General features: G+C 32.6%; 1 protein-coding gene across 1 annotated transcript in view; it reads left to right on the top strand.

Moving 5' to 3' along the window:
* LOC144978786 (lipoxygenase homology domain-containing protein 1-like) overlaps window positions 1-12500 on the top strand; it is a 164301-nt gene that overhangs the window by 101209 nt on the left and 50592 nt on the right. Inside the window, exons 20-24 of the mRNA XM_078925273.1 lie at window positions 1511-1703; window positions 2395-2555; window positions 2951-3037; window positions 3815-3978; window positions 5981-6150. Coding sequence (XP_078781399.1) covers window positions 1511-1703; window positions 2395-2555; window positions 2951-3037; window positions 3815-3978; window positions 5981-6150 — 775 coding nt within the window. The remainder of the gene's footprint in view (window positions 1-1510; window positions 1704-2394; window positions 2556-2950; window positions 3038-3814; window positions 3979-5980; window positions 6151-12500) is intronic.

Genomic DNA, 12500 nt, shown 5'->3' with positions numbered 1-12500 from the left:
TTTTCCATCTATGAGTAAAAATGAAATGTAAATTATATTTTAAGCATAATATATTATACCAAATGGCACAAGAATTTCCCATGATTTGTGTGAATTTGAAGTTTAAATATGATAGAATAACAGACCGAATGAGACATTTTAGGGGAAATAATCAGCAATACCTCAAAATGGAGAAACACGGAGTTAGTGAGTTTTGGAAAAACACTCTTCTATTAAATCAACTTAAATAGCTGGGTAACAAAACAGGAAACTACGTCAGACTAGAATTATAATGGATAGAAAAATAAAGTGAGTAATTGTGACTCATATATAAGGGGACAACACAAAACAAGGCCAAGGGCTGAAATGTTTGTTTAGTGTTGTTCCCTTAAATATGCAGAGCTGCTAACTTGAGATTTTAAAAATTCGTAGTTTCCAAGGGGAAAATGTTTTTTTTAATTTTTATATAGCATTACAAATGAACAATTTGCTCTCAGAATGTTCCAAAAGTGCTCCAAAGTCCTGAAATATAGGTTCTAAGAAGCTGCTAAACTTTCCTTTTCAAAAAAGAATTATTGAGTGAAAGAGACCTATGCAGCTCTATAGCTAGAGCCAAAAATTCGTATTTTTACGAATTTTTAGTAGAACTAGAAAGGTCTAGTCACGTTTACTCACTTTGTTTTTGTCTATCCATCTTATTGAATTGGCTCATCTCGGCACCTCTAGTTGTTAGTATCAGGTAGAATGTCGGAGTGGATGGAGCATAATATTTGTATGTATTTCGTGTTTACTTGAAAAAAGACCCAGATCTAAATAATAATGGGGAATTGAATGTAAGCTTCGATTTAATGACGAAAACAGATAAAATGGACGTTTCGGGTTTCCCCTTTATCAAAAAACAGGATGAATGAAACACTACAGATGAATGAGATAATGGGGTAGTGGCGTTGTTAAGACGAATAAACAAAACATTGATGGGCAGGAAAAAGACCAAAGACCGAAAAGTCGTTTGTTTGTTTTTTGTGTTGTTCCCTTGTATTATATGAGTCACATTTACTCCCTTTATCTTTCTCTCCATATTTGTGTAATTCCTGGTACGTCCATCCAAAGAACCAAATTTCCCAAATTTTGATCATCATGACTCTGAACGTATCTGAACGTGTCTGTTTCGATTTTTGTAAATAATAATATGAGAAGCAAGTGTGGCGTCTGGTTTGTGTGTTGTGTGTGTGTGTGTGTGTGTGTGTGTTGGTACGTTATATAACGGCTGGTGGATGTTGTGAGTATTTTACTTAAACGCATAGCATCAATAGAAAGAATGGAGCTGACGTCACTCGGCTCGTTGTTATTGTTTTTTTTTTTAGAATGCCAATTGGAGGATTAGTTGCCATTCAGTTCCCTCTAACAGACTATATAGACTTGTAAGGTTACACGTAGTTTTTATGTGTTGGCACAATTGATCTGGCAGACAGGACTTTTGAGTATTTTACCTTAACGCATCGCATTGAAATGCATAATATTACCTTGACAGATCAAGAAAATCAAAATTGGTCACGACAACAGCAAGCTGGGCGCTGCCTGGTTTCTGGACGAAGTTCGGATCGACGTCCCGTCCAGGGGAGAGCACTACACGTTCTCCGCACACAGGTGGTTGTCGGACAAGGATGGGGACAGACAGACGACCGTGGAGTTGGAGCCGTCTGTCACAGAGGAAAGAGAGAAAAGTAGGTCGCCTTACATTACCATAATGTATTCAGAGCTGTCAAGTATTACTTAAAAATCGTAGAATTACGAATTTTTGGTTCCACCTAGAGAATGCATTATCTAAAGCTGTTATCTGATGTCAGATTATTGTTCCAAAATGTTGGGGTCGATTTTGTCATACATATATAAAACATTTCAAGTATAATTAGGATCAACTTCTACAATATTGTTTGGAGCGTTCGCTCTCATCAGGAAGTGAACGCTCGAAACAATATTGTAGAAGTTGATCATAATTATACTTGAAATGTTTTATAATTAGCTCCTTTTATCAAAAAGTTGAGCACTATTATTTCATGGCTTTTGTTTTTATAGTTTATATATACATACATACATATATATATATATATATATATATATATATATATATATATATATATATATATATATATATATTCATTTTATTTCATAGTTATTGGTAAGTATGCATTCAAACATTTACAGTCAGTTGTTCGGACGTTTATCGACAGAGTTATCTTTTACATGTAAATAAATACAAAAATAATCCAATTTATCATTGTAAAACGAATGACAACCTTAATTTCGCTTGTTTGCAAAAAAAAAAAACGACTTATATGGAAATGTTTGCGTTTGGAACTGTTTACAAATGACCAAGGACACCAAAGATGTTGATGTAATTTTTGTTTCTTTCAGCCATTCCGTACGAAGTGACCATCTGGACAGGAACAGTGAGAGGCGCCGGGACAGACGCCAACATCTTCCTTCAGATGTACGGGAAACACGGGAAGACTCAGGAACTCAGTCTCAGGAACAAGACAGATAACTTTGAGAAGGGACAAATTGACAAATTTAAGGTGACAATTATTTCTCTGTTTTCCTTTCTTTCTTTTTTTTTTTTTTTCTTTTTTTTAAATTTAGTTTGTTTTTTTTGTTTTTTTGGGGGGGGGGGGGGGGGTTGTTTTGTTCTTTTGTTTTGTTTTATTTGTTTTTTAGTCTTTTCTTTTGGTTTGTTTGTTGATTTGGGTTTTTTAAAGCTTTTAGTCAAGTTTGCATATATATGTTTGTTTGTTTGTTTGTTTGTTTTTGTATTGTGATTTTCTGTGTTTTCTTTTGTTTTGATTTTTTTTTTTTTTTTGTGTCAGTTTTGTTTTGTTTATGTTGGGATTTTTTGGTGTGTGTGTGTGTGTGTGTGGGGGGGGGGGTGTTTCGTTTGTTAACTAGTTTTTTGTTTTGTTTTATTTTTTAACAGGTTGAGGCTGCCGACATTGGAATGCTTCAAAAAGTTCGGATCGGTCATGATGGCAAAGGAATGTTTTCTGGATGGTTCCTCGAGAAGGTAACGATGCCTCACGACTCAGCATTTAAAAACATTGAAACTTAATTTTTTTTTATTTTTAGTGAAAGAATCAAAATGAAAACAAAGCACTAAATAAAGACAAATGTTTTGGATTCAGCTCAGACCTGCCTACTTGAAATGTTAAAAATTCGTGGTTTTCAGAGTGAAGAAATAGTAGTCACTATAATAAATTAACTTTACAATTTAATATTTTACCCTTGAAATATGCCGTCACAACCATGAATAAATGCTTTGTAGTGTCACCAGTTTTTGCTTTTTAACCCATTGTATTGAATCAAAAATGTTTATTTATTTCTGCTGTTGAAGCCAAAGATTCGTATTTTTACTAATTTTTCGTAGAAGTAGGCAGGTCTGAAATCCAACTGCAAGAAAACTGATTTGCATTGGTATATGACCGTAGCCATCGTTATGTTATAGCCTGACACTGAAATCCAAAAGGACTGGCAATTTGACGTCATTATTACGTTTTTGCACCGCCTAGTGAGTTGTCGTTAGTAGAGCTCATGGAAACAAGTCATTTCATTGGTTGAACTATTGAATACAACTCACGATTTGTTTTCTTTTGCGGCTAAAGACTGGCATTTGACGTCATTTTTTGGTCAGTGTCAGGCCATAACTTTACGATATAACTTTTTTGATATTGATAATTATTTTCTTTAAATTCAATTTCTTCAACCCATTTATATTTAAGATCAATTTCATGGCATTTTGTATAAAAACTTTTGCTTTGGAATATTTATTTTTCACAACTTCCAGATGTTGATTCAAAGACCTTTGTCGGAAAAGAAGAATGCCAAACGGCGCATGTCCCAGCAAGAACGCCGGAAGTCCATCTTGGCAATGCATCGGTCCGATGAAGACTCCGACTCCAGCAGTCCTTCCACTCCTGGCAGAAGACGAAAGTCCTTGAGGGGATCGAGGTAAAGAGTAAAAAAATAACAACCAAAAAAGAAAACATTATCACGGAAACAATACGCTTCAACAGTCATGTCGTCACTTATCTCGTAATGATGCATGGTAACTTAGTAACTGGCTCTAAATTATCGGAACAATGGCGGACGCCCTTATGAAATATTTCTCCGACGAGCATAAAAGCGTATCCAGAGGAGAAAAAAACATTTTAAATATGATCATGGTTTGACTTTTATACCTTCTGATCACATGAGATATGAGCAGTTCTACCCAGCATGAAAAAAAGTACCGATTTTCTTTGTTTAGAACCACGCTGCTCGCCGTTCCAGGGCGACGTGACATCAGACAATTGAATCCAATTGAGGGCTGTTTTTCCAAAACTCGTTAAGTCGATTTTTCAACTTTTTTTTGAGATTTTCCATCGATGAGATAAATGGAAACGTAAATTTTATTTTAAACATCTAATGGCGCCAGAATTCCCTTCGATTTGTGTCAATGTGAAGTTTAAATATGATTAAATAATAGACCGAATGAGAAATCTTAAGGGGAAATAATCCTCAATATTTCAAAATTGGATTAACGGAGTTAGGGAGTTTTGGAAAACTACTCTTCAATTGAAACAATGCCCTGACAAGTTTTAAAATAGCACTTCCAAATCTTAAAATGATGTAGTTTGACATCTACTTTCGTTTTCAATAAGTTTTATTGACGTAGAGATGCTCACGAAGTTCTGTAATTGAAGCCAACATTTCGTAATTCTACGATTTTTTCGTAATAATAATAATAATAATAATAATAATACACATTTATACAGCGCTCATTCTCGTGTAAAAAACAAGCTCTGGGCACTTTACAATATAAATTATCAATTTTAAGTGAAAAAAAAAATAAACAAAACAAACAAAAAAATAAACAAAAAAAATCTATTTTTTAAAAATAATAATAATAATAATTCATAGCCAAATCAAGGATTCATAGAGTCATTAAAAACAAATACAGTAAAAATGTGTCTTGAGATTCTTAAGGCAGGTAAAGACTTACACTCCCTCAGACCACGTGGTAGTTCATTCCAAATCTTGCGGCCGAAACAAGCAAATGATCTATCACCAAATTTTGTTCTTGATCTTTTTTCCGAAATTTTCGTTTGGTCATTACATGATCTTAAAGTGTAATGTTCAAATTTACACATGACCACGTGATCTGTGAGATATGCCGGTGCTATACCAGTCAAACACTTATAAACAAGACACTCTGCTTTGTAACATGTGCGCTTTTCAATGGGCAACCAGTGGAGAGAGGCCAACAAAGGGGTTTCATGATCAATTTTTTTTTTGCCAAAAACGAATCTTGCTGCCGTAATAGTAGTGGGCATGTCTGCAATAAGGGTTTCACAATACTCGCTCAATACATCTTCACATGTCCACATCCATTCATCCAATTTCATTTTATCAGCTTTTATTAAGCTCTCCTTCTCCACTTTGGGACAACTTATTCATACCTGCCTACTTTTACTGATCGTCCGTATTTGTTACGAAAATTAAGTGACAATTACAGACGTACAAAAATAGAAGAAAAAAATATTATGGATTTTGATTTCACAGCAATTTTGTCATGTTGTCAGAGGAATAAAATTCTTATGTTTACTTCAGTTTTAAGAAAGAAAAAAATCTCTCAAAGGTATAAATGTTATCGCTGAGTTCCACGCTCATGCCTAGAACTTGATAGCCATATCGATTGCTATGTCGTAAAGGTGGTCGTCGACAACAAAGTTTATTTAATGTATAAAAAATATGTAACATTTCTTTCGTTTGGTTTAGTATTACTGAAATGTTACCATAATTTATTACCGATGATGAATTTTGTGTTGGTTTCTGATTTTGAAATTTTCATGTCGGTTACAACGAGTTCGGATTGAACGAGAACTCTGAATAAAGAATGACTTATTTAACTAACTTTTTTGACTCATTTGAGTTGGAAAAAAAGCAAACGATGGTGCATGAAATATTTCAGGTCTAAACTAGATGCCGTCATAGAAGAGGAGGAAGAAGACAACTTTGATACCGAGGATTACTGGTTCTTCGTGAACCAGTGGTTTGCAAGAGGAGAAGGCGACAAGGCCATTGTGAGAGAACTCATACCTACGGATGAAAAGGGGAGGGCACTAAAGGGTGCTTTAGAAGGTGAGTGATCACAGAGTTACTCGTACAAGACCTTGTTTGATTATTGTTTTGTTCGCGATTGCCAATCATTCAGTAATACTACAACCAAAACAACAACAACACAACTGTTACTTTTTAATTTTATTATTATTATTATTATTATTATTATTATTATTATTATTATTATTATTATTATTATTATTATTATTATTATTATTATTATATCATCATCATCATATTATCATTATCATTGTTATTATTATTATTATTATTATTATTATTATTATTATTATTATTATTATTATTATTTATTATTATTATTATTATCATCATCATCATCATTATCATTATCATTGTTATTATTATTATTATTATTATTATTATTATTATTATTATTATTATTATTATTATTATTATCATCATCATTATTATTATTATTATTATCATCATTATTATTATCATTATCATTATTATTATTATTATTATTATTATTATTATTATTATTATTATTATTATTATTATTATTATCATCATCACCATCAACATTGCTTTGATAAATAGTATAAGATAAACTTCATTTAACACTTATTTCAGACCAAGACAATGCTATATCTTTTTTTCAATGCACACACGAGATGTTCTTTTCTAAGTTATTAAAACTATGACAACCACTCAGATTTAAAGAAATATCTACCTTTGTTATGTCATTTGTCTAGACGTGTGTATATATTGATTATATTCCAAAAATGTTCTGTGCCACATTTTCTAATAAATAACAGTGTGAAATTGATTAAGTGGATGTTTCAATTTAATAAACAAAAACATATATAATGTGGACTTTACGTGTTTCTCCTTTATCAACAAAACACGATGAATGAAACACCACAGACGAATTGAATATGTGAAAATGGCGTTTTCGCATATTATCTCATTCGTCTGGGTCTGTCGTATTTCATTCATCGTGTTTTGTTGGTAAAGGGGAAACCCGAAACGTCCACATTTTTGTTTGTTTTCGTTTAGTTTAGATTAAAGGTTCCATTCAATTTCTCATTGTTGTTTATTTCTTTGAGCTTCAAGCAGCAACATTTACACATTTTCTAATGCACATCTTTTGCCCACCAAACAGAGCAGCACATGCACACACATGAAAACTCCATGTTCCAAATACACTATTTTGACTTTTCATAGCGAGCACATTTTATTTGCTTTTTGCATTTTGCACATGGGGAGATGCATCAAATGCTTTACAGTAAAAATAGTATCTAACATGCAACAGCATTTATTTAAATCATTGATTAATAAGATGCAAATTTAAATCAGCTTTGTTAATTCTTAACTTTCACCACAATATATCTGATATCCATTTATAGAAAAATAATATCTTTTATCATCATCTTTTATCATTTTTGAATAACGAACATATTGATATCATTGAAAAAATATATTAAAGATTTCAAACTATTTACTTTTCTAACATGGAAAGTTTGAAAGGTAATTGTCACCATAAAGGTATCTTTTTTGTAGCCAAAATATTCCCAAAAATCCGGAAATTCCTATTAACTTCATGAAGAAGAATGTTGGATACAAATGCACGGATTCCATTATGTTTTCATGGAATCTCATAACTCATAAATAAGGGTGGAAACCCCTCAGATCTCCCTGTCTTTCTTTTCTTGTCTTTGGTATTATGTATAAATTTGCCCCATTTACAAATATGTATTCCAGTGTATTATAGCTAATAGATAGAACATTCTCCTTCCCCCAATTTTTCATGTTTTAAAAAAAAACTAATCATAGCAAATTATGAACAAGCTGGCAAAACACAGTTTTTATTCTTACACTTCAAGATCATTGAAATAATTTCTGTTTTTGTCTGAAAACTAGCCTCTGACTGTCTCGGTTTGAAACCAAAAGCAATGAAATAATATTACAATAAATTACAAGAAACGCGAAACATTTTGACCAAATCTTCAAACACCAACAAGACAGAAATCTCCAGTGGATTCTGGAAATGTAGAACCATAATCTTCCGATTTTCTCCAAAATGATGAGTTAGAATTCTCATTTCAAAATGTATCAAGAGTAAAAATATATTGAGATTACCAATTCCAACCTGTGTGATCTCGTGAATTACACTTACTAAGAATATTATATAAAGTCAAAGGTCATTTTGAACATTAAGAGCTTACTAAAGTAAAGATTTACTCCGAGCCAAGTTCAACGTGATAACTGTATGTTCAATGACCCATATATTATTTTTTTTATTTTAATCTGATGTTTATAATTCAGTCTTTTCCACAATGTACCTTGGATACAACGAGTTGGGTAAAGATGAGGACTAATTTTTTGTTATATCCAAAGTCATTTCGATGTCAGCTAGTGTTACTAATATCTAAAAAAGAATCAAAAAGAAAACAATTTAAAAGAAAATTGTAAATTTGTCGTGTTAAATCAGAGTTCTCGTTGAACCCAAACTCGTTGTAATCAGGTCCTACTGTACAATGATTCCTTCAGACCTGCCTACATGAAATAGTTTGGAATTCCCTACTTTTCGTTTTCGATGGTGAAAAATAAAAGTCAGTGTATTAAGTTTTATCAATTATAAAAATTTGTGGATTTTATACCGTTTCAAATCATTGCTATACGTGACCTACTGCGTCAAGCTGGTTTCATGTCGGAATGAAATAATATGTGAAGAAATTAGAATTGAGATTTAAAATGGTCAGAAATACAGAATTGAGGTTGGTGGGGGGGGGGGGGAGTGTTTGTTTGTTTGCTTTTTTTGTTGTCTTTTTGTTGTTGTTCGTTTTGGGTTTGTTTGTTGTTTTTTGTTGTTTTTTTTATTGGGGGGGGGTTGCTTGTCTTTTTTTTTGGTATTTGTTTTTGTTTTGTTTTTGTTTTTTTTGTTGTTGTTTTTGGTTTGGTTATTTTTTTTTTTTGGGGGGGGGGGAGGGTTGAATTTGCTTTTGTTTTTTTGTTTTTCGTTTCTTATTGTTTTGTTTGTCTTTTTTTTTAGGTTGTGTAGTTTTTGTTTATTTTTGTTGATTTTTAAAAAAGTTTATGAAGTAAAATTCACCCTCAGGCATTTGTTTTAATTCTAACTTTATGAGTGAGGCATAAAATTCTATTTTAGACTTCATGTTCATTCCGACACAACACCGTTTTGAGACAAACAGTCACATGTTATTTGCCCTTACACTGGACACTAATAATTTGATTAGATGTTGGCGGATGTGTTCATGCAGTTTTGTATAAGAAATTCTACGACATTTTTATACGGGTAGGCAGCTCTGAAAAATGATATCTTATCTCATCATCATCATATTATTATTATTATTATTATTATTATTATTATTATTATTATTCGTTCATAATATTCGACTAGTTCCCATCTACCCATTTTGGCTAATTGTAGACTTGTATTATGATTGCCAAACTTCTTTTCCAATCACTAATCTTTGACAGATGATGACGATGAAGATAGTAAGTATGGCCAAACACTCACCCTTAATTTGGCATGGAAACGGAATTTTATCTGGAGTTACTTGGAGGGGTTGAAAAACATAATAATGTTGTGATTCACGATTATTTATGAATTCTGGATTGCCTCTGGCGGAAAATTATAAAAATATCAGTCAAGTAATAAATATTGCAGCTTTAATAAAGTACTTGTTTTAGAGTAAAGAACTTTTCGAAGTCGAATTCCTCCTCAACCAAAACATAATCGCTAAATTTAGATAAAATATCACTAAAGTTCTACATTACTCAAAATAATTCTATATTTTATGATCAGCTAGGGACAATTTTGTGTCTGAAACGATTTCTCATTTTTATTTTATTCGTCTTATATTGAACCTTTTATATTCTTTTTTTTCGGTTCAGTCATTCATTCTCAAAGCTCTTTTAATTCATCGTAATATTTTTAAACAATTATTGTATCCCCCCCCCCCCCCCTTTTTTTTTTTAAAATTTTTTTCTTTAATTTTCCCCCCTAAAAAAAACAAAAAACAAAAAACAAATAGAAAATGCAGTTATTTGCTTGTTCTTTACTTGAATGCTCTCTAGTGATGTGCTTTCGATGGTAGATCAAAGTTGCAATTTACGAAATAGTATGAAAAAGGAGGGGGGGGGGGGGGTAAAAATACAATAATATGTTTCAAATAATAGAAAGGAGATCAAATTTGGATGAGTATAGATAGTTCGAAGATGACGTCACTCATGTGTTTGTTATTGTTTTTTGCCACCCGCGTTTATGAGTAATGCTCACTGAACTGTATTAACCTAACTATAAATTTTCATGGATACACACAGTTTTGTGTGTTGGTCCGTTATACTTCCGGATGGCAATGTTATGAGCTTCTTAGCCAAGCGCATACTATCTATACGCAGTCGACACATTCACCTTGTAATTCATGGAATCTTCTTAGGGGACCTCGAAATGTTCACGAAAATCGTTTTGTAAACCGTGGAAATATCACTATATTATTCATCACCTTATTCATTGGTCATAATAATATGATCATTAAAACCAGTTTTGCAAACACACTTCACTTCGCGAGCTATCATAAATTGATAATATTCACTCTTTAACCAGTTAGCTGTCGTACTCTGGAAAAACACGTATTAAAAAATTTGGCCAGAAAACTCTTCCTTCAAATATCGATCGATTTAAATGACCCTATTTTGGCAAATACTTTTAAATCTGATACTTTAATGAACACTCTGCGAAGTCCCAGGTTTGAGATTTTTTTTTTTTTGCCAAGATGAGAGTCATTTAAATCGATCGATATTCGACAGACGAGTTTTCTGGCCAAATTTGTTAAATACATGTTTTTTCCAGAGTCCGGCAGTTTTAACTGGTTAAAGAGTGAATATTATCAGGACGAGTTTTCTGGCCAAATTTGTTAAATACATGTTTTTTCCAGAGTCCGGCAGTTTTAACTGGTTAAAGAGTGAATATTATCAGGACGAGTTTTTCTGGCCAAATACTCTTCAACAGTCGTAACGTCACTTCCTTCCTAATGACGCATGGTAACTTAGTAACACTGGCTCTAAACTATAGGAACAATGGCGGACGCCCGTATAAAATATTTCTCCGGCGAGCACAAAGGGTATCCAGAGGGAAAAAAACACATAAATTTGATCATGTTTTGACTTTTACACATTCTGATCACAAGGCATATGAAAAGTTCTAGCCAGCATGAAAAATAAAAAGTAATGATTTTCTTTGTTTAGAACCAAGATGGCCGCCGTTGCCGGGCGGCGTGACATCTGACTATTGAATCGTATTGTTAAATACATGTCTTTCTAGAGTACGGCGGTTAACTGATTAACATAATGACAATATGTTCCATGTTGACCGCCCACCCACTTACCAGTTCATAATGTCCACGTACCTTGATATTTGATTGACACCAAATCATTTCCTATCCAGCTTTATCCATTTATCCCTATGATCCTATTGCATTGTTTACATTATGTTATGTCCATCTCTTGGTTCGCCCTTCAATGTGTTGCTTTACATGTTGGTCATTTGTGACCCACGGTCTCAAAACGGTATTATGTTTTAGTTACAAAAAGAAACTGTATTTATAGTTTTATGATATGGGATTCTGGTATAAAAAGTTGATATTTTTTATTCAGGACAATGCGTTTAGCTTTTTTTTAATGTGACAAACACTAAATTTTCCCATTTCCAGTAGTTTTAACTCACTCAACCCTGACACCGACTATATCCGTAGTATATCCGGGGTTACCTTTACCCCATGCCTATTTAAATTTTTCTGAGACAAATTATAGGCGTAGTATGAAAGCTAATGTTTTTAGTATTTACATGTGAATGGTAGTTGAATAAAACTATCTATGCACATGCTGATTTTAAATACTTTTTTTTCTAATTTTGAAAAGTAGCAAACATTTCTAGGATTGAGTGAGTTAACTTTAAATCACTTTTTGGCATGATCTAGTTCAACCGGACATAATACCGTTTTTAGACGATGGGTAACTTATGTGATCATGTCCTTTCCTATCTACGCTTTAAATGTTTCCATTTTTACTGCTATCGTACTTTGAAACTAAAACACAATTGTTTTAATTTGGCTAGAAAGCCTGTGCCAGGCCGACGTGTACATATATACAGGTCTGACATCCGAACCGTCTTATGGGCCTAGTTTAGCATTGTTATGATGGACAATATTTTACGTCATTTGTTTTTTGTTTTTTATTTCCATTACAACAATGTTAAACTTTGAGCCCATGAGGAATTGGGTTAACAGACCTGCTAATATGTGCGTGTTGTGTCAGGCCAAATAAATCTTTAAAAAATGTGAGTTTGTTTTTATCTTTTAGAATAATATGACAAATTTAGTGTC

This window comes from Berghia stephanieae, chromosome 8, assembly GCF_034508935.2.
Source record: "Berghia stephanieae isolate SIO BIC M18660-M18661 chromosome 8, UCSD_Bste_1.3, whole genome shotgun sequence".
In the NCBI taxonomy this organism is placed as follows: domain Eukaryota; kingdom Metazoa; phylum Mollusca; class Gastropoda; order Nudibranchia; family Aeolidiidae; genus Berghia; species Berghia stephanieae.
The sequence above is the reverse complement of the archived record's forward strand: the minus strand, read 5'-3'. Positions and strand labels throughout refer to the sequence as shown.